At 38.5% G+C, this 26,682-nt stretch overlaps 3 protein-coding genes across 7 annotated transcripts; 1 reads left to right on the top strand and 2 right to left on the bottom strand.

Annotated features, from left to right (window-relative positions):
• Positions 1-1,141: 1,141 nt before the first annotated feature.
• LOC104770616 (DDT domain-containing protein PTM) lies at positions 1,142-8,163 on the top strand. 2 transcript variants are annotated; one of them, XR_015593509.1, is made up of 9 exons: positions 1,142-2,401; positions 2,778-3,482; positions 3,674-4,586; positions 4,810-5,089; positions 5,255-5,379; positions 5,477-5,938; positions 6,025-6,053; positions 6,510-6,995; positions 7,082-8,163. XR_015593509.1 is itself a non-coding variant. In XM_087505929.1 (9 exons), exons 1-9 carry the CDS (start codon positions 1,575-1,577, stop codon positions 7,984-7,986), a joined length of 4,737 nt encoding a protein of 1,578 aa, XP_087362055.1. In that variant the 5' UTR covers positions 1,142-1,574; the 3' UTR covers positions 7,987-8,163. The 2 variants fall into 2 exon arrangements, 1 of the variants encoding a protein (XP_087362055.1); XM_087505929.1 differs by having other exon boundaries at positions 5,472-5,938.
• A 52-nt stretch (positions 8,164-8,215) lies between these two features.
• LOC104770614 (AP-2 complex subunit alpha-1) lies at positions 8,216-16,475 on the bottom strand. 2 transcript variants are annotated; one of them, XM_010495070.3, is made up of 27 exons: positions 16,006-16,475; positions 15,104-15,235; positions 14,615-14,740; positions 14,373-14,435; positions 14,186-14,283; positions 13,891-14,098; positions 13,620-13,691; positions 13,451-13,543; positions 13,236-13,337; positions 13,023-13,120; positions 12,473-12,554; positions 12,250-12,338; positions 11,994-12,099; positions 11,842-11,907; positions 11,571-11,677; positions 11,383-11,487; positions 11,174-11,294; positions 10,927-11,076; positions 10,559-10,792; positions 10,185-10,265; positions 9,896-10,060; positions 9,722-9,808; positions 9,512-9,637; positions 9,126-9,206; positions 8,970-9,041; positions 8,758-8,837; positions 8,216-8,673 (listed from the first exon to the last, which is right to left on the bottom strand). In XM_010495070.3, the coding sequence occupies exons 1-27, from the start codon at positions 16,129-16,131 to the stop codon at positions 8,508-8,510; spliced, it is 3,036 nt and encodes a 1,011-aa protein (XP_010493372.2). In that variant the 5' UTR covers positions 16,132-16,475; the 3' UTR covers positions 8,216-8,507. The 2 variants fall into 2 exon arrangements, with proteins under 2 accessions (XP_010493372.2, XP_010493371.2); XM_010495069.3 differs by having other exon boundaries at positions 10,912-11,076.
• A 1,087-nt stretch (positions 16,476-17,562) lies between these two features.
• LOC104770613 (AP-2 complex subunit alpha-1) lies at positions 17,563-25,922 on the bottom strand. Of its 3 annotated transcripts, none has more exons than XM_087505931.1 (27): positions 25,426-25,922; positions 24,557-24,688; positions 24,174-24,299; positions 23,896-23,958; positions 23,714-23,811; positions 23,424-23,631; positions 23,156-23,227; positions 22,989-23,081; positions 22,514-22,615; positions 22,301-22,398; positions 21,929-22,010; positions 21,706-21,794; positions 21,451-21,556; positions 21,304-21,369; positions 21,010-21,116; positions 20,823-20,927; positions 20,592-20,712; positions 20,342-20,506; positions 19,980-20,213; positions 19,512-19,592; positions 19,223-19,387; positions 19,033-19,119; positions 18,829-18,954; positions 18,479-18,559; positions 18,333-18,404; positions 18,127-18,206; positions 17,563-18,036 (listed from the first exon to the last, which is right to left on the bottom strand). In XM_087505931.1, exons 1-27 carry the CDS (start codon positions 25,549-25,551, stop codon positions 17,877-17,879), a joined length of 3,045 nt encoding a protein of 1,014 aa, XP_087362057.1. In that variant the 5' UTR covers positions 25,552-25,922; the 3' UTR covers positions 17,563-17,876. The 3 variants fall into 3 exon arrangements, with proteins under 3 accessions (XP_087362057.1, XP_087362056.1, XP_087362059.1); XM_087505930.1 differs by having other exon boundaries at positions 19,980-20,216; positions 25,426-25,903; XM_087505933.1 differs by lacking the exons at positions 17,563-18,036; positions 18,127-18,206; positions 18,333-18,404; ... (6 more) ...; positions 20,342-20,506; positions 20,823-20,927 and having other exon boundaries at positions 20,966-21,116; positions 25,426-25,903.
• Between the last annotated feature and the right edge of the window lie 760 nt (positions 25,923-26,682).

Raw genomic sequence — 26,682 nt, forward strand, 5'->3', positions numbered from 1 at the left:
AAGGAACGACAGACTTTGGTTTATTTTACACTAACCATAACAAAGAAGGTTTAGTTGGTTTTGCTGATGCAGGTTATCTGTCCGACCCACACAATGGTAAATCACAAACAGGTTATGTGTTTACACTCGGTGGTACAGCGATCTCTTGGCGTTCTATGAAGCAGACTCTAGTAGCCACATCCTCAAATCACGCGGAGATCCTAGCCATGCATGAAGCCAGCCGTGAGTGTGTTTGGTTGCGGTCAATGACTCAGCACATTCGGACAGACAGTGGCATGGACATAGACAAATCAGCAACGGTCATCTATGAAGACAATACAGCCTGCATCGCACAACTCAAAGAAGGTTACATCAAGGGAGATCGGACAAAGCACATCCTGCCGAAGTTCTTCTACACACATGAACTACAAAAGGCCGGAGAAGTTCAAGTGGTGCAAGTTCAGTCATGTGACAACTCAGCCGATCTCTTCACCAAGGCATTACCGACAACAACATTCAGGAAGCTCACGCACCAGATTGGAATGCGGAGGCTTAAGGACTTGGAGTGATGCTTGGAACAGGTGGAGCAATGTGTGCTGTACTCTTTTTCCTTCACTAAGGTTTTGTCCCAATGGGTTTTCCTGGTAAGGTTTTAATGAGGCAGCATCCCCTAAGCACATTGCATCGATCCCTTCCTCGCATAGGCACGGTTGTATCGTCCAAGGGGGAGTGTTGCAAAACACTTGGTGGACTCTATCCAACCGGCCCATTATCAGTCCGTCCGTGCGCAGCCTCTCAACCACACTTGGTCGAGAGCCTTCGGCCCGTTAGTCGAAGCCCATCGGCGATAGCATTAGTATGTCGGTTTTACCTTAGGACTTGTAACACTATATATACTTGTTGTAACCTCAATTCCTATCAATAATAACCTAAGAGATTTACTCCCTAAACTCCCTAATTTACAACAAAATATACTAAAACGGCGACGTTTACAAGTATCCAGCGGGTCTAGATCCGGGTAACCCGATTCCCGAGCAGAACTCAGACCACAAAATCTACCATTTCGGGCTATTATAATAACATTTCGGGCTAAAATAGGCCCAGCCCAGCCCACTTATTACAATTTATATTTTTTTGCTATGTTCTTTCAATTTTTTTTCCTTCTTCATCGTTCTTCAATCAAATCCCTAACGCTCTTCTTCAATCCTGAACGAGATTAGTGATTAAGGGTTTGGAGAAAAAAAATCACTCTTTGTACGCGTCGCCGTCTTCAGTAGATCCCCAACGTCGCTAGGTTTGGCATTTTTGGCTTTTATCAAAATCTAGCAAGGTTTGGCATCAATTCTATCCGTTTCCAAGTTGAGAAGTTAAAGGATTTCAGATTTATCGGTAGGGAGTGTTGTTTTTATTGTTGGATCAGGGTTCTGATTTATTTTGCTTCAGCTTCAATTTTTACGAGTTTCGTGGATCTTAGATTTTGATGTGGTTCGATTTATGGGGGAAAAAGGAGTGATATTTGGAATCATAGAGAGTTGCTTGGAAAATGGATTAACGGTTATTTGAAATCTGGGGACTGATTTCGGATCTGATTTTAGATGGAAGTGGTGGAAGGAAAGGTGGCCAGACCTAGAGGTAGACCGAGGAAACGCCCGAGACCAGAGGATCAAAATGGAGTGTCGTCTAATCGAGGGAAGAGGCCGGTTTTGGAGACTTTGAAAGTGACTGTACCTAGATCTCTTCTTGGTCGTTATGTGTTGAAAGATTTTGATGACTGTAGAGTTTCTCTTGGGAAGATTGTTTCGTATAATACTGGCTTGTATAGAGTTGAATATGAGGATGGTGAGTTTGAGGATCTGGAAACTTGTTCTCTTCGTCAGTTAATAATTGGGGATAATTACTTTGATGATGAATTACGTGTTAGAAGAAGTAAATTAGATGACTTTATTCTGAAAAAGGATGAAAAGAAGAAAAAAGATTACATGAAGAAGAAGGGAGTTGAGCTGCAAAATCGAGTAAGTGAAGTTGAGGTGCCCACATCCACTAGCCCAAGTTCTGTGGCAGAAGTTGAAAGTGGTTATTCATCTTGTGGTTTACCTGGCTCTGAAGATAATAGAGATCCAGATATAGAAACTATGTCGCCTCTTGTCTCAGTTCCACCAGTGGATTTGCCTTCTTCATCAGGAACGATTTGTATCCCTGAGGAGGCTGTGGCGCATCTTTTATCTGTATACGGTTTCTTAAGATCATTCAGTGTTCAGTTATATATCCTCCCATTTGGATTGGATGATTTTGTGGGAGCATTGAACTTCGGAGGACCAAATTCTTTGCTGGATGCCATTCATGTTGCCTTATTGCGGGCACTGAAGGGTCATCTTGAGCGACTCTCCTTAGAAGGGTCTGAAGTGGCTTCAAAGTGCCTGAGGTTAGCGCAGACAACTTTTGTTGTTTACAGTTTTCAACAGATGTCTTTGTTTAACTTATTTTCTTGATTTTGTGTTGCTTTCCGGAGATGTTTTAAGTTAAATTTCCCGTATCCTTAGTTTTTTTTAGTGCCTTAATCATTCTGTGAAACAGCAGATTAGTTTGTTTGGTATATGTACTTCAAGGAAGCAGACTAGCTGACATTAATCTTAAAGCTCATGAATTCTGTTCTTTTTATAGCTGGGAGAGAAAGGCATATGGCTGTAGAGAGACTGTAACATAAATATCTTATTTATAGTTTAGGTGAAGCTTGTTTTAGGATCTCCAATATCTTAGTGGATAACAATTCAGGGATATTGTTGCATTGCCATCTGCAGGTGCATTGATTGGAGCTTGCTCGATGCGCTAACTTGGCCTGTTTATTTGGTTCACTACTTCGCTGCCATGGGACATGCAACTGGGCCTCTCTGGAGAGTTTTTAATGAATACGTTGTGGAGAAAGATTATTATTCCTCACCTGTAGTGATGAAGTTGAAGATTCTGCAAATTCTGTGTGATGACGTCTTTGATGTAGCAGATGTAAGAGCTGAAATTGATTCTCGAGAAGAATCTGAATTTGGACTTGATCCTGATGGCGTTACTGCTGATCTTCCTGAAAATGGACCTAGAAGGGTCCATCCCAGATTTGCTAAAACCTCAGCTTGCAAGGAGAAAGAGCTTAGTGAATATGTTGCAGTGAACCATGGGATAAGCTCAATGAGCGAGTCAAAAACTTTGAGCTCAAGATATACTGATGGTGGTCATGGAGATAGCTCAGATCTGGATGGGAACAGTGATGAATGTAGGCTATGCGGCATGGATGGGACGTTGCTTTGCTGTGATGGATGCCCTTTAGCATATCACTCGAGATGCATTGGTGTGGTCAAAATGTACATACCAGATGGGCCGTGGTATTGTCCAGAATGCACTATCAACAAAATGGGGCCAACTATTGCTCATAAAACGTCACTCAGGGGAGCAGTGTATTTTGGAGTCGATCCACATGGGCGACTCTTCTTGGGTACATGCAATCACTTACTGGTGTATGTTTTCGACGCCTTATTTCAGATACTTTGTCTTTCAAGCTGATCTTTCAATTCTATATATCTCCATATTCATTTAAATTCTTGACTAGTTGGTTTTGTAGTTAAAACTTATTATCTTGTCTAGATTTTGCTTAAAGTTGGAAAACCCATATTACGTGACGCTGATGAATATTTCGCTTATATCACAGGCTTAAAATTTCTGTCCAGGCGGATTCAGATATCAAATACTACAATGCCACCGACATTCCAAAAGTTGTCGTGGTGCTTTTGTCTGCAACGAACCATAGAATGGAATATCTGTATATATGCAAAGCGATCTCACAATACTGGGATCTGCCTGGAGGTTTAATCTCTTATCTGAGGGAAGTGGAGATCGATTTAGCACACATGCAAAAAGAAGGGTGCGACGAGGCGTCAGACGTAATTAGACCTGATAGTGCAAGTAGTTCCAGTGGAAATAATATTCAGAATGTGGTCGGCCTCCACGCATCTGCTTCTGGCAGTCCTGTATTAGGAAGATCAAGTGGAGTGCAAGAGAAGAATTTGGTTGCTGGTATTACACAGAAGGGTTTATCATTTAAACTTAATACTTACATCAATCATTACACAAATGGAGAATTGGCTGCATCAGCTGCTGCTACTTTGGCTGTCCTATCGTCAGAGGAAACCCATGAACCTGATCTACAAAAATTTAGTAATGCCAAGAAAGCTGCAGCAAGTAACATCTTGCTACAGGTGAAAGCATTTTCGTTAGTAGCCTTAAGTTTCTTCTGGCCAAGTCCTGATAAAAAGGAAATTACCAGGGAAAGGTGTGGATGGTGTCATTCTTGCAAACTCACTTCTGCAAGTAAGAGAGGATGCATGCTAAATGCAGCTGTAACAGGGGCCACCAAAAGTGCCATGAAAGTCTGCAGTGGCCTTTTTCCACTAAAAAATGGGGATGGAGTACTGTCTAGTATTGCAGCATATCTCCTATATCTCGAGGAAAGCTTACGTGGTCTCATTGCGGGGCCATTTCTTAGTGAGAGTCTTAGGTATCAGTGGCGTAAGAAGTTAGTGGAAGCTTCAACATGCAAAGCGATGAAAGCCCTCCTGCTTGAAGTAAGTATTTTTATTTTTCTTTTCTTTCCAGAAATAATTTTGTTCTCATTCACTTTCTTTTCGTATTAACAAATAATTGTACTTTTTTTTTGTCATTTACACTGTTCGGATTTGATGTCGTTACGTGTCAACAATATAGTGATATATGTTAACATTCCTTGGTTCGTTATTATATTTATGGTGTTTTCATTGGCATGATATGGTTCATTTTACTTGTTCGCAGCTTGAGGAAGACATTTGCAGTATTGCTCTGTCAACTGACTGGCTCAAACTAGTGGATGACTGGTTAATAGAACATTCTATGTTTCAAAGTGCTCCATTTACTGTTGCGGGCACACAGAAACGTAGACCTGGTAAGAGGAGGCAGAGGAACCAAGCCGAAATTACAGCAGAAGGTTTTGATGATGATAGCTTTACTTGGTGGCGAGGGGGGAAGTTATCAAAAGTTATACTCCTGAAGGCAGTCTTGTTGAAGCCTCAGAGAATGAAAGCAGCTTGGCAAGGTAATAATGTTAGGTTATGTTTTTGGTGCTTGTCAACAAATCTCACGTAAACATACAATGTTTTCTTGTAGATTTTGTTTTTTGGATACTTCTAACGGAGATATCCTGTTTAATTTTACTCTCGGGATAGTGTGCCAATTTGTTTTTTTTCTTCTTTTCCATTAGGTGGTATGAAAAAGTTTCCTGAATTTAGTTATGGTGATGGTTCTTACATTCCTAAGAGAAGCAGGCGGTCTATTTGGAAAGCAGCAGTTGAAAGTAGCAAAAACATATCTCAGCTTGCTCTTCAGGTTTGTCTTCTATCATCAATGCTTGTTCAAAAGATTGTATGTCTATGATTGTTTATTGATGATCTTCTGTAATTTAACTGAATCTGGGCCAGGTTAGATACCTGGATATGAATATAAGATGGAGTGAACTTGTACGCCCAGAGCAAAACATGCAAGATGTTAAAGGTTCAGAGACAGAGGCCGCTGTTTTTAGGAACGCTAGTATTTGTGACAAGAAGATTACAGATAACAAGGTTCGATATGGAGTTGTCTTTGGGAATCAAAAGCATCTGCCATCCCGTGTCATGAAGAAGATCACTGAAGTCGAGAAAACTGAAGATGGAAAGGAAAAGTATTGGTTTCATGAAGCACGCGTTCCCTTATATTTGATCAAAGAATATGAAGAAAGTTTGCCTAGGGTACACATACCTTTCATCAAGAAGCCATCACGAAAAATATCAAAGCTCCAGAAAATGCAACTTAAAGCTTCTCGAGCGAACATATTTTCTTACCTAGCCTCTCGGAGGGACAACACAGAGAATTGTTCTTGTGCATCATGCCATCTCGATGTTTTTATGAGGTACTTTCTTTAGCTTTCTTCACCTTTCAGGATACTTAATAAAAAATCTTATGTACCTCACTATTTTTTGTTCCCGTTCTCTACAGGGATGCAACAACATGCAGTACTTGCCAAGGTACAATACACCTGCTTGCTGTTTTAATTTTGCATTTTAGGATTGAGACTTTTGCAAGTTATTGGTATCTATATGCATTTGAAAAGAGATGTCAATATTTCCTATCCCTTTTTCTTTGTTTTTACTTGTTAATTAAAGTCACAGTAACTGTTTGCTTATCTCAAGAACAAGTAGAAAGATTCCAGCATACGCCTAAAAATCATTTGTATTTCTTGATGCATTTCTAGTTTTTATTTTTATATTTGTTTGTTTCATATCTTCCGAGGATAGTGTCCTGTGCTTATATTTGTTTACTTTGCTTGGTTCTTAAATTCTCATGAATCTCACTCATATTTTATTTGTCGTTTCTATGAAAATTGGCAAGATTATAGTACTAAGTGTTCTGTATTTTCCATTGGGTAATTTTTCTGAAGGAAATGTAGCGATATAATCATGGATTTTTTTTTTCCCCCTCAGGTTTCTGTCACAAGGAATGTACTATGAGTATACAACATACAGTTGGGAAAGATGAACTTTTGGTAACCTGCAAACGGTGCTACCTTGCAAGAGCCCGTTCACTAATCAATATCAATCACAGACAACATCCAACAACAGCCGCTGTCCTGATCGACAGACCATTTCAAAATGCAGTCACTCCAGTCACCAAGACACAGATTAAGCCTCCTAATCAACAGTTACCATCTTCCAACATACGCAGCACCACTTCAGGAGTTAAACAAATCACTCCTGATTCCAATTTGGCCCCTAAAAGTAAACACAAAACATTGTCTTGGGGGATCATATGGAGGAAAAAGAACGTGGAAGACACAGGTGTTAGCTTCAGACATCAACATGTTCTGTTGGCTGCACGCTCTGATCAGCCGAATCCGGAACCAGTTTGTTGTCTCTGCAAACTGCCGTATAATCCTGGTCTAACATATATTCACTGTACAAATTGTGACAGTAAGAAAATTTTACTCTAAAATTCTAAATTTTCGTCAGTGCCACCAGTTTCCTCTTATACATCTAATCCTAGCATTTGTATGCAGAGTGGTACCACATTGAAGCTATTAAGCTCGAGGAATCGAAAATTCCTGAAGTTGTTGGGTTCAAGTGTTGCAAATGCCGTCGTATACGATCACCAGATTGCCCTTACATGGATCCCATACTGAAGGAACAGAGGCAGATGAAACCAGTAGTCTTCAGAAGGCAAAAACATGGGAAAGGAAGTATCGGAATGGATTCTACTTCTGAAAGAATGTCTGAACAAGAAGACTCCATGCCCTCTACTCCCTCATTCCCCTTTGAAGATACGTTTGTTCCAGATGATGATCCTCTCTTAATGTCAGTTTCAAAAATCGAACAAATTACACCTATCAATTTGGATGTCAAATGGAACGGGGATGGTTCTGTGCCGGGACCCCAGAAGCTACAAGTTAGGAGACAAGTGAAACGTGAAGACACAGACGGGAACAGTAATCTGTCTTATACCGAGTTTTCAACGCAACCCGAATCAATGCCTATTGTGAAACCAGAAATGGAGGCAACATTGCCTGTCACGGAATGGGATGCATCTGGCCACAGTGACATGGTTGAAGGCGAGCTAATGTTTGACTATGAAGACATGGAATTCGAACCCCAAACATATTTCTCGCTCACCGAGTTACTCACAACAGAGGATAGTGGACAGTGCGATGGATACGGAGATGTCAAAGATGCTTCAGAAAACACGGATGACCCAAACCCCCAGGTTGAGACAACAGTGGAACAGTGTAGAGCATTTATCTGTGACAATACAATTCCATGCCAGATATGTATGCATGTGGATCCTGGACCTGATCTCACATGCAAGACTTGTACTATGACTATTCATTCCCACTGTTCTCCATGGGAGGAGGAATCTACTTGCACGGGAGGTAGCTGGAGATGCGGTCGTTGCCGTGAATGGCTGTAGCTGGCATTCTTTTTTTTTTGTTTTTTTTTTTTCATTCTTTTTTGTTCTGGTAGTGACATGCCAATATTTTTTTGGGTACTAGAATTCTTGTAATTTTGAGACGAAATGATTTTAGGATGTGCCCAATTCTATTCTGTATTTACGAGATTAAAAAAACCTCTCAATTGAGACATAAAATAAGACCAGACAAGGCTAGTGCGAAAAATAGACATTAACTCGGGTAAAATCATTGGAGAAACAGATTGAAAATATATAGGAACAAGAACAAGCTGATACAACCACCTGACCTCACAATACAAATGTGCAAGAATGAATGCAAAATTTCGTAGCTAACTTAACTCGCCCACTTCGGATAACAGGCACAAATATGATCAAAACTACATTTTCTATTCAAACCTCCCTCACTCGGTCCTACATTTACTCTCTCATCATTCCACATTTTCGCCATTACATTCTACAATCACGAAAAAAAAAAAAAAAACATTTTCCACATCTGCAAGTATTCTCTTACCCCAATGAAGTTAAAGTAAGCCAGCAAGCAGAGCTCCCGGATCATCAGCTAAAGCGGCTGGGCTAGGTGGTTGAGCTACAGGTGGTGCAGGTGCTGGTCCTGGCCCTGCTGCTGGAACTAGAGCTCGAGATCCCATTGGTATAGTAATTAATTGTTCCTTGATGAATTCTTTCAACCTGCAGAATAAGAGGTCAACAAATGCAGAGGAACAAAAGCTGTGTTTGAAGTTGAGTTCCTGTTAAGAGGCAGAGATATCATACTCAAATGTAAGAGCAGGATCTCCCGAGCCTACTGTCATTCGCAATTGGGTTCTGTCTGCTGGGTCTGTTTCAATTCTTGCCTGAAAAGAAAGAAAAAAAACACGGACAATGTTATACAACAGACCTTTTGAGAGAGCAGTATCACGCGTGTACGTATACAAAATTTAGGACAAGTGCCGAAACCAGTATGAGGAACTTGGTTAAAATCTCACCAAACAGAGCATGGCTCCTGTACTTTCAGAGTAGAAGGTTGTGCTTGCCACTAGATTATTAGGGTTTGGATCCTACAACAGAAAAAACAATACAAGTCAATTTAAAGGGTGTGCAACAAGCATGTTCAGGAACTGAGATCGTAAACAATTACTTACAAGCCCAGGGCATATTGTCACATGGAAACTGTTGAATAAATTCGCCATTTCTGGAAGAGCGAGAGGTCTTACACCTCTAACCTGAAAGAAGTTGTAGATTCAGATTATATAATAGGTTATAGTAATTCTGCATTAACAAGCATAGGTAAACATGTTGGAAGTCCTCTATGAACGTTTTGAGTAAGCTTAAACGATCATCAGTAGATATTGAAGTTATCTATAAGCGTTGTGATTAAACTCAATCAATTATAAGTCGAAAAAGGATTTTACGGAAAGCTCATTCACTAATTTTCTTGAAAAGAAATGTCAGGAGCATTTTACTTCTTTCCTGCACTACCCAAATACTTTATTTGATATATGCTCAGAGAAGCTGTGAAAATACATACAACTTCCTGAAGTTTCAAGGGTGGCCCTGAAAGTGCTCTCCACTGCGGGAAGAACTCTTCAGATGTTAATTGTAGAGGTTGAAGAAACTTATTCAAGGTTGCTGGGATGCGTAATTTGGCATTGACCTATAAATATCCAGCATATCAGAAAGAGTCACAGAAACTATTATACTAAAACCATTAATCAGAAAGGACGGTTGCAGTAAGTACCATGTTTGTACCAAACTTGTAGGAGAAATCCAAAACCGCAACATCCCTACTAGGGCGGATGTTCATCACTTCAAGTGGAGATTGTACCTAAACCATGAAAGAAATTGCAACACTTAGTAAAGTACACAGAAATGAGTAGTAAATTGAAAATAAATAATCAACAAACAAAAGTACCTGTGCTCGAGGAGGAATTGTATCAGGTACTGGAGACAGATCTAGTTTTAAATGGGCAGGGGGTAGTATTAGAGCTTGGACTGATGTAAGTGGAGAAGTATTCTTGTTTCCCATGAAGAGAACAAGTCTCCCATGCTGTCCTCTCCATTCAGCTTTGATGCCAATCTGAGGAATACCGACAATCAACATAATGAGGAACATAAGAAAGCTCAAATAGTAGGAGCCTTGCCTGTCTGCAATCTGCGTACTGGAATATATAAAAGCAGGGAGAAAAAAACTGAGATAAGACCTGAATATGAGGATCTTCGTATAAGACACCACTGTCTTTCAAACATAAAGCATGGAATCTCTCGGCAATATTTCCGATCAGCTGTTAAAGAAAACAAAAGTGTATAAGAAAAAAATTCTAGCGTGTCAATAGTATTATGGAGTACAAAAGTGGTTTGGTTTCTTTTATTGACATCGACTGTAAATGTATAGACTGTCAATTACGACAAGTTTAGCAGCTGCAACATTAATATGTGAAAGAACTCCTCAGAGTAGAGAAATAGAATCTTTGAGGTAGGATTCCATCTAATCGCAATACCATTTCCAAGTAATAAATACAAAAAGAGGATATAATTTTCCCCATGCAAAATAAAGCAAAGGAAGAGAAAAGAATACCTCCACTGAATTTGTTTGCTCTTCAACAGGTACAATGGCGGAACCATCAACTTCTTCTGGAACTCCTTCTGCCCCTATGGGACCATGTTGTTCAGTTGAGACGGCTCCAGGTGCAGCCTCTATTGCAAGAGGACCGAGCAGGTCACTTAGGAGATCGGGTGATGGAGTTTGTGGATCTATACTACTTAAAGTTCCATAGGCCTGAGAGACAGATCGAGCCACTGACTCGGGGTTCTGCTAGACATGCAAGGAAAAATAGACTATTAGAGATAATAAGATAAAGGTATGTACTATATAAAGAGAAAGCACAAGAAAAATGTCTCGTCAATTGGGGCATACATATAAGTACTTACCGTGCTTCCACTTACAATTGGAACCTTCAAAGGTGGGGGTGCTCCATCAACAGGCTGTGGGTTAGTCAAAACCAAAGCATTTGAAGGCTGTTGTTGTGCTCTAAGCTTGATGGCACTCTGGTCTGCGGTATCTTCAACATCCTCTGCCTTTCTTATCAATGAAGACTATGGAAGAGACATGAAAAAAAATCCAGCATCAGATCTATTAGCACAAATGTCCTATCAAAGTAACTTCTATATAATCATAAAATAATTAACAAACCTGGCGCTCTGGAAATTTTGGCATCTCAGCCAATACATCCATAAAGGCAGCCCCTTTTTTACTCAACTCGAAATATTCAACTGCCCTCTGTTGTATCTCCACATCAATACAACTCTCGTACCTGCCAAAATAAAACTCTTCTAGGAAACTTGTTTTGATTACCAAAAAATAACAGAACATAAAATGACAACAAGGTTAGCAAGTCTCACTTCTTAAATACAGCCCAAATTTTTTTTTGCAGTTCTGGATCCGGGGGTTGAGTGTGCATAAGAAGCTTTGCATATGTGGAAAGAAGAATAGGAATGGTGGGTGTCCTGAGGAAAAAAAAAGAAGAAGAGGCATTTAAGAGATACCCAAAGACAAGAAAAGCACAATGCGGAGTTCATGTGGTCCTTACGACACTGTGGGAAGCTTTTCATGTAAGATGCTAAAGAGTTCACTTGCACTGCATCCAGGTTGTCTAGCTAAAAGGTGACCATACTCTCCCAAAATATAAGCACTGACCTGAAATAGAGAAAGAAATATTATTTCTTGTCCATAACAATTTTTTTTTAATTAACAATGTTATTTTGTACTTTCCAAACAGTTTAGATACAGACAAGATATCTTATAACTAATCCGCAATATGCAATATAAAGAGTTTCTTATGGGAAACGAGAATGTACAACCTTCAACATAGTCTCATGTATTGCGATTTTGTCCAAATATTCTCTAGCTTTCGATGCCGCGTATGGCTGTCAGATCAAATAAATCTGTAAGCAACTTTCAAATGTCATGATTAGGATAAGCAAAATATATTTCTTCTAACAGTTTTGAAAACCTGCAGGTCTTCATTATTTGTTACGAACTGAACCACACGGAACCAAATGTCATCGCTAACAAAATCCCCAGCCTTGTCGATTAACTGAAGGATCACATCAACATACCTGAGAACATCAAAATTAACATCTTTGACCAATTGCTTGAGTAAGGATCTAAAGTGTAAAATTAGAAGTGTACACCAAATCGCCAACGTAAGTCACTGTAAGTGTGCATGAAATTAAGTGTATATATGCTTTTTGTCGAGTTGTCCTTACCATGATAAATCAGGAGCAAACTTCTCAGCAAGAATAGCAGCTTTGAGTGATAATTCCTCCCGCATGGAAAACTCTGCTGTGCTGAGATACTGCAATGTATTTTTGGGTTCCATGTAAGCTTAAACACTACAAATCTTAATCCTTCCTTTTTGCTAAACTTCTCAAGTCACAAGGAAACTACAAATTAAGAAAATATCAATATGAAGCAAGGTCAAAAACTTACTTGCAACAACTCTTCGACTATATCCTTTGCATTTGACACATCGCACATCCCATATAGCAAATCAAGGGCACGTCTACGAATACTACAGGAAAGTTTAACCAATAGTGAATCCCATACCAATAGCGAATGAACCAAGATAATATAAATCAAACTATTTGTTCTTGAAATAGAAGCCACCATTTGCAACGGAAATACGATTAATTTCAAATGGACTATGGTATTTATCCAATCTAGTCATCTTGTTATGCAAAACGTCAAAGAAATAGTACTGACCACCATACAATAATACAATATTTCTCACAAGAAAACAAATCAACAAATAATGTTTCATTGAAAAGCATTTATTATATACAACCCAAATTAAACAATTTCAATGCTGATTGTAATGATCTTAAATCCACATGTACTCTAGAGAAAAAGTAAAGTACTATGAACGATTCATTATTGAAAAAATTGCCGTACTGGTTCCAAATTCGAAAAGTAAAGAGATATTTTGATCCGGGTTCAAAAGCCATAAAAGCTGATGCCGAGATGGCAAATCTAAACATACCTGATATCAGGGTCTTTCAAAGAAGTGATTATCTGAGACTGATGCTTCTTTATGATATCTTGAACATCTGTGACCATCAGCATTCGTGTCATATTTTCCTGCAATGTTGTCAACAAATGCATCATGAGAAGCCACATAATACATACACCATTTTTTAACAATTTACTGTTCTAGCTAGGCTTAGATGCAGAAAGTGGGTATGCGAGATCTCACCAAGCCTAAATATCTGATGTTGGGTTCACGGACAGAAATAAACTTGCCAAGAAGAGCAACACACTGTGACATCATTTCCTTCTCAGCATCAAGATGCATGACCTATATTGAAACGCATTAACAAGTTAGGAGGTTGCATATCATAGTTCAACAACTCAACAAGTCAACTAAAATTCATGGCATCAATTGTTTCCTCAGCTGTCTCACGAACTTACCAGGGATAGAGCTTCAAACAGCACAGCATGAGACGCATTATTCTTATTCACATTTTTTACAACATCTGTCCCCATCAATATTCGCTGAAGGACCTGAAATTTCCATGAAATGCCATGAGAGAGAGAATTCAAAGACATGTATTAGAGATTTACACAAGAAAAACTGAACCTCAAAGAGGGCTTTTCTGGTACTGGGATCTTCGATGGTTGGGAAATATTGAAGTGCCCTCATTGCCTTAACCTGTACTAACCAAAGACATATTAGTATCCAAGATACCTTTAACTGAGCAACAAAGATACACCAAAGACGGGTCAACCCTCTATTTCTATAAGCTAATTTCACATAAAATGTTTAAAGTGCATGGGATTGGAAAAAGGATGTGACAATCAAATATTTAAGCTACGTTAAACAAGAGTAAATAAGCCGATTTAAGACAAACCTGCAGCCAAGGAGATGGAATGCCATAGTATGTATACTCCTGAGGAACGTCCTGGTTCCTAGCAAGGCGTTCCAATATTTTGACACATTTAGGTAGACAACTTGAGTACGCCTCATGATTATTAGATACCAGAGCTACAAGAAGACTTGTGGAAGATGTCAAGACACCAAGATCTCGTTCATCCAAAAGTTGTGCCATACGATCCGCCCTGAAAGTATACGACAATGAGAGTGTTTAAAATAAAAGGCGCAAGAGTAAAATCAAACAACCAGTAACCCAGAGTGCTAATACGTACCAGCCATCCACGTTGACAGCATCAGGATTTTTTCGGAATAAGCGCAGTAGGCACAATGCTGCTTTTTTCCTTACAAGAGGTCTGCAACTACTGGAAATCTGCAGCACACAAGCCCCATATCATAAATATGTTTACTCATACTGAAAAAAAAAAACCAAATAACCTAACGTCTTTAGGAGTCACTTACAAGTAGCTTTTGGACATCAGGTGCCAATGATTCAGAAAAATCTCTTCCACCAATATTTCCAACCTACAGGACAAAGTACGAACCAGTTTTGTTGAAGTAAATGGCTTTGAACAGCGAAATGATAGAGCACAAAAGACATAATGTTTTCAAGACTTCCACTAAAACAGTCATTTAACTACATCTCTCAATCAGAAAGACCTCACTGTACTGTAAGATCTCAACGCAGTATGGACAAAACATACCAAGGTTAGTGCTAGGCATTGGAAAGTCTCATTCCGACCAATAATATCGTTCCGCACTGTATTTATTGCCAACCTCAAAAAGTCATGGTTCTCATTGAGCAAGCAAGAGGTAACAATGTAACCAACCTGTAATCATTGATGAAAATTTTAATACCTGCAAATTACGTAGGGGGCAGAAAATAATATAAACTGGAAACGCAAAGCCTTGGGATACAAACATGGTTTCTGGTTAAGAGTTGCTAAGATGTTACTAAGTAACTCATGCATTGTGTACAAGTAAATGTCTCCAGTACTTTACCAGGTCGCCAAACTGAGTAAGTGGCAAGCGCGTGAAAATGTATCTACATCTAGCCTTTTCCCACCTATTCTTTTCAGAGAATTGATCACTAGACTCGAAATCTTGATTCAGACAAATACCCCCACCTATTCTCTTCTCCTAGCCTTAGAAAGCAATATTTCATTTCTTGAGCAAACAAAACGTTTTCTTACCTGCTTTTCTGGATACTTTGGCGCAGATATAAGAGAAACCGCCTCCATATGACCAAAATCCACATCGTAGCCTAGCATATGTATATAAAGCATTTTCCATACATATTTCTTCTTTTTATATGGTGTTAAAACCTGTAAAATTCAAAACAACATGGAGAAAGCAATCAAAGAGTGCATGAATAATTCATTAGTACAATGAAACTAAAAAAAACGATAAATCTGGTGTTGGTCCAATTGGCCACAGATGGATACTACTTGCCGACGTTAGATCTGCTACTTATGGTGTGGAACCAGAATTTCACCCAAAACATCTTACATCAACACAGCTTACTCTACTTCGTAATCAGCTATTCAAATATTTCAGTAACCTTGATTTCTTTTCTTAGACCATTACTACATAACCGGGTTTACTGCCTGGCCATTCTTTCCTTCTAGTTCCTAAATATCCTCAGAAAATTCAATGATCTTATATATCTTGATTGATCACTAGGAAAAAGAATGAACAAATAGTAGTTTATAGTTTCCCATCTATCAACCTGAAAATACACTAATGATATTCCAAGTATAAAGCAGTAGTAGTGATGTTTCAAAAGTTATACAACAGAAACATTATACTGCCTTTCCAGGTACAGAAACTTGTGTTATATCAAAAGCTATGGTCTCTCAATCCGATAAAGTAAGAAACTACAGGCTCCAAAACTCTCGTTTCTCCCGACTAAAAAGATTCAGCATCTTTGTTTCCACCACATTCTTTTCTAACCTAAAAGCTCTCACTGAGAGTCTAAAGTGAAACAATCTCGGAAGAATACAGAACCTCAGCGGATACTTGGACACTGAATTGCCTCTCAATTGAGAACAAAACGTTGGAAAGGAAAAAAAAAATGGAGGAAATTGGCACAAACCTTCTCATTCTTAAAGCATGTACGTATGTTTCCGAGCTCCTTATCAACTCGGAGTCTCTCGGCTTCCTTGTTCTGGCAATTACGAATGTCACTAATAAATACGGAGAGACCTCTCATTCCGCTCATGGTGGAACCGAATCTTCAGATCTCCACCGTCCTCCGACCGCCGTCTCACACGGCGCAGATCCAAAACTCGCGATAATAGATCTAACTACGACGTAAACCCGTAGACTACAGATTAAACATAAGCAAATTCGCGGGAGCTGAGATCGAAACCCTAATCTAGAAACGGGAAATGGCACCTCCAATGGAGAAGAAAATTCAAAAAGCTGAGTGATCTCTGCAGACGACGACGATCTCAGAAACGGAGAGAGACGACTTTTATTTTTCTTTATTTACAACTCTGACCATTCAGTTTTGTTTAATTTAGTTTTAAGTCAAATGATCGAAACTTCGACATTTATGCGTGTAGGCATTTGGACTGAAGTTTAGTATTTATAAGTTTGCGTACTACTTTGTAAACACTTGTCTCCCTCTTCCGTTTTGGGTAAATATTTTATTTACTTCTGTTTCTGTTTTCACTTTTTCATTTATTTAATATTTACCGTTACCGGTCAACGCAACATTGGTATATTTCAGTCTACCGTGGGATAACCGGGCTGTGAATTCGGGTTGGGTCATGCCGTTTCATGTTTTATCCAAATTTGACGCAAGTTTAGGAGGAGGCTAGTGAAACGTGAAGACAAGACGTAGATGCATCCCGAATTAATGCCCATTGTGAAACCAGAAACGAAGACAACATTGCCTCTCATGGATGGAATGGGATGCATCTGGCAACAACATGGTTGAAGTCGAGCTAATGTTTTAACTACGAAGACATGGAATTCGAAAATCGAAACCCATCTCACATGTTAGACTTGTAATATGACAATAAAATCTCAGTGCTCAATCTACTTGCGTCGGAAGCAGCTGGAGTAAATTAGATTTGTATGAAATGAGTTGGAAGTTCTCCATGCAAATGACACAATTCGTTGTGGCCGCAGAAAGGAGTGACTCAATTTCTTTGATGCTATTCGTACTTGGGATTGAGACGATTACGTACGCTTCTAAAGTTAGTTGTCAATACAAAACAATACGATAATTGTAAAACGTAGATGAGACCATTAGTTGTGGTAATTTTTGGTATAGTAACTGTATACTCTAGATGTTCTGGTAGCGGTTATGTTAAATTTTATTTGGGTACTAGAATACTTGTAGTTTTGAAAGAAACATAAAAGAAGATGGATGTGTCTTGACATGTCAAATGTATAATATGCCTACTGACATCATATGTGTCGTAGCCAAGAAGTTTGACGAAAATGGCACACAAAAATGAGAAGTTGCACTGACGAAAATGGCCACACAAAAATGAGAAACATAATATATCGCTTTAATATTGACATCAAATTAGATCAGAAATTCATAAGGGAAATGCTATGCGTTTGGTATGCATTTGTTTTTCCCCTTTATGACTAGATTAGAATCTCTAGTGCGAAAATAGTCCTTCTCTCTCAGAAAAATCATGAAGAAAGCGATTGAAAATATATAGGAACAAGAACAAGCTGATACAACCACTGACCTCACAATACAAATGTGCAAGAATGAATGCAAAATTTCGTAGCTAACTCAACTCGCCCGCTTTGGATACCAGGCACAAATATAATAAAAAACTAGCTTTTCTAATTAAACCCTCCCGCTCCCCCTCTCTCTCCCTTTTCTCTACATTTACTCTCCCATCATTCCATATTTTCCACATTATATTCTACAATAACGGAAAATAATAATAAAAAAAAACTTTCGCCATGTGCAAGTAATATCTTACCCCAATCAATTTATAGTAAGCCAGCAAGTAGAGCTCCAGGATCATCAGCCAAAGTCGCTGGGCTAGGTGGTTGAGCTACAGGGTGGGCTGGTCCTGATCCTGCTGCTGGAACTATAGCTCGAGATCCCATTGGAATAGTAATAAGTTGTTCCTTGATGAATTCTTTCAACCTGAACATAAAAGAGGTCGGTCAACAAATGCAGATGAAAACACGTCGTGTCTGTAATTGAGTTCAAGCTAAGAGGCAGAGATTATCATACTCAAATGTAAGGGAAGGATCTCCGGAGCCTACTGTCATTCTCAATTGGGTTCTGTCCGCTGGGTCTGTTTCAATTCTTGCCTGAAAATCACAAAATACAAACGATGTCACAAAACAGACTTTTGAGAGTGCACTATCAAGTGTGTACGTATAAGAAATTTAGGACAAGTGCTAAAACCAATAAGAGAAACTTGGTTGAAATCTCACCAAACAGAGCATGGCTCCTGTACTTTCTGAGTAGAAGGTTGTGCTTGCCACTAGATTATTAGGGTTTGGATCCTATAATAGAAAACCATACAAGTTAGCACACAAGCATGAGGAAAGAAGAACAGAGATCGTAAACAATTACTTACAAGCCCAGGACATATCGTCACATGAAAACTGTTGAATAGATTTGCCATTTCCGGAAGAGCTAGAGGTCTTACACCTCTAACCTGCAAGAAGATTATGATACACGTATAAGTTATACCGCATTAACAAGCATATGTAGAAGTGTTGGAAATAATCTATCAGTGGATATAGGATGTTATCTATTAGTGTTGTGATTTAGCTAGAACAATCATTAGTTGTTACAAGGAATTTACGAAGAAAGCTAATTCACTAATTTCTTTGAAAAGAAATGTCAGGAGCATTTTACTTCTTTCCTGCACTACCCAAATACATTTATTTGAAATTTGGTCAGAGAAGCTGTGGAGATACATACAACTTCCTGAAGTTTCAAGGGTGGCCCTGAAAGTGCTCTCCACTGCGGGAAGAACTCTTCAGATGTCAATTGTAGAGGTTGAAGAAACTTATTCAAGGTTGCTGGGATGCGTAGTTTGGCATTGACCTATAAATATCCAGCATGTCAGAAAGAGTCACAGATACTAAATAAGCGATTACCAAAATGGACGGTTGAAGTAAGTACCATGTTTGTACCAAACTTGTAAGAGAAATCCAAAACCGCAACATCCCTACTAGGGCGGATGTTCATCACTTCAAGTGGAGATTGTACCTATAACCACAAAAATTGCAACACTTAGTAACGTATGCAGAAATGAGTAGAAATTGACAGATTGAGTAGTAAACTGAAAAAAAAAATCAACAAACAAAAGTACCTGTGCTCGAGGAGGAATTGTATCAGGTACTGGAGACAGATCTAGTTTTAAATGGGCAGGGGGTAGTATTAGAGCTTGAACTGATGTAAGTGGAGAAGTATTCTTGTTTCCCATGAAGAGAACAAGTCTCCCATGCTGTCCTCTCCATTCAGCTTTGATGCCAATCTGAGGAATACCAACAATCAACATAATGAGGAACATAAGAAAGCTCAAAAAGTAGGAGCCTTGCCTGTCTGCAATCTGCGTACTGGAATATATAAAAGCAGGGAGAAAAAAACTAAGATAAGACCTGAATATGAGGATCCTCGTATAAGACACCACTGTCTTTCAAACATAAAGCATGGAATCTCTCGGCAATATTTCCGATCAGCTGTTAAAGAAAACAAAAGTGTATAAGAAAACAATTCTAGCATGTTAATAGTATTATGGAGTACAAAAGTGGTTTGGTTTCTTTTATTGACATCGACTGTAAATGTATACACTGTCAATTACGACAAGTCCACCAAGTTTAGCAGCTGCAACAAAATCTAAAAACTCCTCAGAGAGTATTATTTGAGATAGAACATCTTAGGTAGGATTCCATCTAAGTAAACATTATACTATTTCGTAATAATTACAAAAGAGGAATCATATAATGGAAAATGGCGGATAATTAAAAAACATAGGGAAATAATGAGCTAGAAGAAATTAGAAGTCTAATTCCATGCATGCTAAAATCTACTATATCAAAGAAAGTAAAGGAAGAAGAAAAGAATACCTCTGCTGAATTTGTTTGCTCTTCAACAGGTACAATGGCAAAACCATCAACTTCTTCTGGAACGCCTTCTGCCCCTATGGGACCATGTTGTTCAGTTGAGACAGCTCCAGGTGCAGCCTCTATTGCAAGAGGACCGAGCAGGTCGCTAAGGAGATCGGGTGATGGAGTTTTTGGATCTATATTACTTATAGTTCCATTAGGCTGAGAGAGAGATCGAGCAACTGAATCGGGGTCCTGCTAGAAATGCAAGGAAAAACAGACTGTCAGAGATAATATTAGTAAGATAAAAGTACAGTAAGTGCTATATAAGACATAGCACACAAAAAATGTCTCAATCGGGGCCTACAAAGAGAAGTACTCACCGTGCTTCCACTAACAATTGGAACCTTCAAAGGTGGGGGTGCCCCGTTAACAGGCTGTGGTTCAGCCAAAACTAAAGCATTCGAAGGCTGTTGTTGTGCTCTAAGCTTGATGGCACTCTGGTCTGCGGTATCTTCAACATCTTCTGCCTTTTTTATCAGTGAAGACTATGGAAGAGACACAAAAAAACCAGCATTAAATCTTTTAGCACAAAAGTCCCATCACAGTAGAATCATAAAATAATTTAGAAACCTGGCGCTCTGGAAATTTTGGCATCTCAGCTAATACATCCATAAAGGCAGCCCCTTTTTTACTCAATTCAAAGTATTCAACTGCTCTCTGTTGTATCTCTACATCAATACAACTCTCATACCTGCCAAAACAAAACTCTTTTAGGAAACTTGATTTGATTACCAGAAAAGAACAGAACATAATATAATAAGCAAAACATTGGGGAAGGACAACAAGGTTAGCAAGTCTCACTTCTTAAATACAGCCCAAATTCTTTTTTGTAGTTCTGGATCCGGGGGTTGAGTGTGCATAAGAAGCTTTGCATATGTGGAAAGAAGAATAGGAATGGTGGGAGTCCTGAGCGAAAAAAAAGAGAGGAAGCATTTAAGACATACCCAAACACAAGAAGAGCACAATGCAGCGTTTGTGTTGTCCTTACGATACTGTGGGAAGCTTTTCATGCAAGATGTTAAAGAGTTCACTTGCACTACATCCAGGTTGTCTAGCTAAAAGGTGACCATACTCCCCCAGAATATAAGCACTGACCTGAAAAATTAGAAGATAACCAATATTTCTGTATTAATCATTGTTACTTTGCCAAGAATTTAGATACAGATACGATTGTATCAGAATGTGTAAGGTAGTAGCTCTAATTCCAATTTAAATGATAACTATAACTTATTTGGAGTATGCAATATAGAGAATTTGTTTATGGGAAGCAAGAATGTACAACCTTCACCATGGTCTCATGTATTGCGATTTTTTCCAAATATTCTCTTGCTTTTGATGCGGCGTATGGCTGTCAGATCAAAGAAATTTGTAAGCTTTTGAATGTCATGGATAGGATAAACTATATATTTATCCTAACAATTGTAAAAACCTGCAGGTCTTCATTATTTGTTACGAACTGAACAACACGAAACCAAATGTCATCGCTAACAAAATCCCCAGCCTTGTCGATCAACTGAAGGATCACATCTACATACCTGAGAACATCAAAATTAACATCTTTAAGCAATTGCTTGTGCAAGGATCTAAAGGTCACACCAAATGGCCAATCGCCAATGCATGTCACTGTAACCGAAATTGTTTGCATGAAAAACGTGTACATATACTTCTTTCGAGTTCTCCTTACCATGAGAGATCAGGAGCAAACTTCTCAGCAAGGATAGCAGCTTTAAGTGATAGTTCCTCTCGCATCGAAAACTCTGCTGTGCTAAGATACTGCAATGTATTTTTGGGTTTCATGTAAGCTTAAACACTACACAACTTAATCCTTCCTTTCTGTTAAACTTCACAAGTCATAAGGAGACTACAAATCAAGAAAATATCAATATGAAGCAAGGTCAAAGTCTAACCTGCAACAACTCTTCAACTATATCCTTTGCATTTGACACATCACACATCCCATATAGCAAATCAAGAGCACGTCTACGAATACTGCAGGAAAGTTCAACCAACAGTGAATCTGATACCAATAACATAAGAGCCAAGAGAATGTATATCAAACTATTTGCTCTTGTAACAAAAGCCACAATTTGCAACGTAAATAGAATTAAATTCAAATGGACAGTGATATTCATCCAAGCTAGTCATCTTTTCTGGATTAGAAAAATAGAGCTATGACCGATTTCATGATTGAAAAGATTGTTGTACAGGTTCCAAAGTAGAGTATTAAAGAGGTTCGCAAGCCATAAAAGCTAATGCTGAGATGGCAAATATAAACCAACCTGATGTCAGGGTCTTTCAAAGAAGTAATTATCTGAGACTGATGCTTCTTTATGATATCTTGAACATCTGTGACCATCAGCATTCGTGTCATATTTTCCTGCAATGTTCTCGACAAATGCATCATGAGAAGCCACACAGTGAACCACCAAACACTTTACAAATTACTGTTCTAGCTAGGCTTAGATGCAGGAATTGGGTATGCGAGATCTCACCAAGCCTAGATATCTGATGTTGGGTTCACGGACAGAAATAAACTTGCCAAGAAGAGCAACACATTGTGACATCATTTCCTTCTCAGCATCAAGATGCATGACCTATATTGAAACACATTAATAAGTTAGAAGGTTGCACACTAAGCCAGAGGATTGTTAAGCAAACTCAAGTCAACTATCCATGATAAACCTCTTATAAATAGTGTCGCAACCTTCAAGCAGAGCATGTAATACTATTTACGTTCAAACAAGAATAAGAACAGACAAAGAATTTTGTACACGTAGCTGCAAGCAATTCAACACTCGAAGTTTCTCCAGCGAAGCCAAAAACATATTTTAAAACACACTAGTATCCTGCTTTGAGTAACTGTGATTTAACCGGAAGTTGAGGAAGTGTGAAGGGGAAGGGAATAGATGCCAGTGAACTAGTAAAATTCATGGCATCAATTTTTTCTCAGCTGTCTCACGAACTTACCAGGGATAGAGCTTCAAACAGCACAGCATGAGACGCATTATTCTTATTTACATTTTTCACAACATCTGTCCCCATCAATATTCGCTGAAGGACCTGAAAGTTCCATGAAATGCCATGAGAGAGAATTCGAAGACATATATTAGAGATTTACACAAGAAAAACTGAACCTCAAAGAGAGCTTTTCTGGTACTGGGATCTTCGATGGTTGGGAAATATTGAAGAGCCCTCATTGCCTTAACCTGTACTAACCAAAGATATATAAGTATCCAAGATACCTTTAACTGAGCAACAAAGATACACCAAAGATGGGTCAAGCCTCTATTTCTATAAGCTAATTTCACATAAAAAATTTTAAAATGCACGGGAATAAAAAAGAAGTGCTTAAAAAAAATAAAGCCATCAAAACAAGAGTAAATAAGCTTTGTTAAGACAAACCTGGAGCCACGGAGATGGAATGCCATAGTATGTGTATTCCTGAGGAACGTCCTGGTTTCTAGAAAGGCGTTCCAAAATTTTGACACATTTAGGTAGACAACTTGAGTACGCCTCATGATTATTAGATACCAGAGCTACAAGAAGACTTGTTGAAGACGTCAAGACACCAATATCTCGTTCATCCAAAAGTTGTGCCATACGATCCGCCCTGAATATATACAACAATGAGGATATATGAAAGGTGTAGTAGTAAAAACAAACAACCAATAACCCAGAGTGCTAATACGTACCAGCCATCCACGTTGACAGCATCAGGATTTTTTCGGAATAATCGCAGCAGGCACAATGCTGCTTTTTTTCTTACAAGAGGTCTGCAACTACTAGAAATCTACAGCAGAGAAGCCCCATAACATTAATATTTTTACTTATATTGAAAATAACCCATAACCTTTCCTCCTTTGGAGTCACTTACAAGTAGCTTTTGAACATCAGGAGCCAATGACTCAGAAAAATCTCTTCCACCGATATTTCCAACCTACAGGACAAAGTAAGCATGGCAAGGTAAGAAAGCTAGAAAAAAGGTAATACAAGTTTAATGTAGTAAAGTGGCTTCGAATCATGAATAATAGAGCACAAAAGACATAATGTATTCAACGACGTCCACAAAAATAGTCATTTAACTACAATCAGAAAGAGCTCACTATGCTGTAAGTAAAGATCTCAACGTAGTATGGACAAAAGCCCACATACCAAGGTTAGTGCTAGGCATTGGAAAGTCTCATTCCGACCAATAATATCGTTCCGCACTGTATTTATTGCCAACCTCAAAAAATCATTGTTCTCATTGAGCAAACAAGATGTAACAATGTAGCCAACCTGTAATCATGGATGAAAAGTTCAATACCTGCAAATGAGGTAGGGAGCATAAACTAATATAAATTGAAATTGCAAACCCTTGGGAAAACAATAACTGGTTCCTGGTTATCTAAATCTAGCTTTCCACAATCTACAGAGATTTTTTTTCCGTTTCAGCTTGATCACTAGACTAGTCAAACAAATAACCCCGCCTATCCTCTTCTCCTAGCCTTAGAAAGCAATATTTCATTTCTTGAGCAAACAAAACGTTTGCTTACCTGTTTTTCTGGATACTTTGGCGCAGATATAAGAGAAACCGCCTCCATATGACCAAAATCCACATCGTAGCCTAGCATATGTATATAAAGCATTTTCCAGACATATTTCTTCTTTTTATATGGTGTCAAAACCTGTAAAATTTAAAACATCACGGAGAGTAATCAAAGAGTGCATGAATAAATCATTTCTACAATGAAACTCAGAAAAGAATAAATCTGGTGTTGGTCCAATTGGCCACTACAGGCCGGGTACAGATCTGCCACTTATGGTATAGAACCAAAATTCCACCCAAAACATCTTACATCAACACAGCTTACTCTACTTCGTAATTTGCAATTCCAATCTTTCAGTAACCGAATTTACTGTCTGGCCGTTCTTTCTTTATAGCTCCTTAATATCTTCAGATATTCTTTGTTCTTATATATCTTGATTGATCAGAAGATATAAAGTAGTTTAAACATAAAGTAGTGTCCCATCTATGCACTTGATATACACAGACGACATTCCAAGTAGAAAGCAGTAATGACGTTTCAAAGTGTAATTGACGGCTAATACCAAAGCATATGAGCTAGCTATACAATGGAAACACTATACACCCTGTCAAAGCTACCCTCTCGTCAACTGTGGGGTTTCAACTACATTCTTCTCTAATTCACGTATCAACCTATCATCATCTCTAACATTAGGCATTCCAATTGATTTTTTAAGTTAAACAATCTCAGAGGAATAGGTAACTGTAAAGGAGAAACATCTCCAATATCTCTAATCAATACAGAATCTCAAGGGGTACTTCGACACTGAACTACCACTCTCAATAGATAAAAACAAAAACGAAGATTAATGGAATGCCCACAGAGAAGCCTCAAACCTTCTCATTCTTGAAGCATGTACGTATGTTCCCGAGCTCCTTATCAACTCTGAGTCGTTCGGCTTCCTTGTTCTGGCAATTACGTATGTCGCTAATGAAGACTGAGAGACCTCTCATTCCGGTCATGGTGGAACGTAGTCCCTCAGATCCACCGTCCTCCGCCGCCTCACACGGAGCAGATCGAAACCGGATCTACCAACGAAGTAAACCGCAAACTACAGCTGAAGCATAAGCAAATTCGCGGTAGGTGAGATCGAAACCCTAATTTAGAAACGTAAAAATGACACCTCCGTCCGATGGAGAGGAAAATTCAAAAAAGGAGAGAGTGATCTGTGCACACAAGGAGAGAGAAGCCTGCGGGGGAGAGACGAGAGACTCAGACGACTTATACTTTTCTTTATTTACAACTAATGACTGTTCCAATTTTGTAGTATACTGTTAATTTTGGAAAATCCGAAATTATGAAATTTACGCGTCTAGTCATTTGGACTTAAATTGGAGAATTTATAAGTTTGCGTACTATTTTGTCACAAATCGTGTCCTTTTACCTTTTTGGGTAAATATTTTATTTACTACAGCTCTTATTTTGTTTTACCTTTTTCATTTATTTTTTGGTCGCGGTCAATGCATTCAATCGAGTCGGCTCGGGTCATGCCGTTGGTGTTTTGGGCTAGCTTGTCCCACCACAATATTTTAAGGGACCGGATCGAGTAGGCATGAAGTTGTCGGTCTAGGGAAAAAGTATTACATTCTTATACTTTAACTATTTCACATTATTGAATGGGAATGGGTTAAAAAATTTCAAATTTATTATTTTTTACTACAGTTGAAGAAATGGATTAAATGGAATAGTAACATGAATTATTAAAGTTAATTAAACGAGTATAAATATTATTAAGGGGGCACAAAACAGAAACAAGAGAACAAAAAAGATGAGGAGGATCATGAAGCAGTTGGATGACAGTGGTGATCAAGCTGTCACTAAGAAGATCCCTCCATCTCTATCAAAATGATGCTTGCCATCAAGTATCCTAAGAATATTTTGATTTTTTTTTTTGTTTTTTTTTTTGCAAACATATCATAAGTATTTTATTTTTCTTTGCTTAAAATATTTTATATATTTATTGATCTTTTACTATCTTGATTCTTCTTCTACCAACAGTTCTCCTTTTCACCTTTTAACAAAGAAAAAGGTTAAAATGAAAGAAAAAAAAGTTTTGGTGAAACCTTAACTCGCAATTAGCAAGTAAACAAATT

Source organism: Camelina sativa, chromosome 20 (assembly GCF_030686135.1).
Source record: "Camelina sativa cultivar CO46 ecotype springtype chromosome 20, ASM3068613v1".
Classification (NCBI taxonomy): domain Eukaryota; kingdom Viridiplantae; phylum Streptophyta; class Magnoliopsida; order Brassicales; family Brassicaceae; genus Camelina; species Camelina sativa.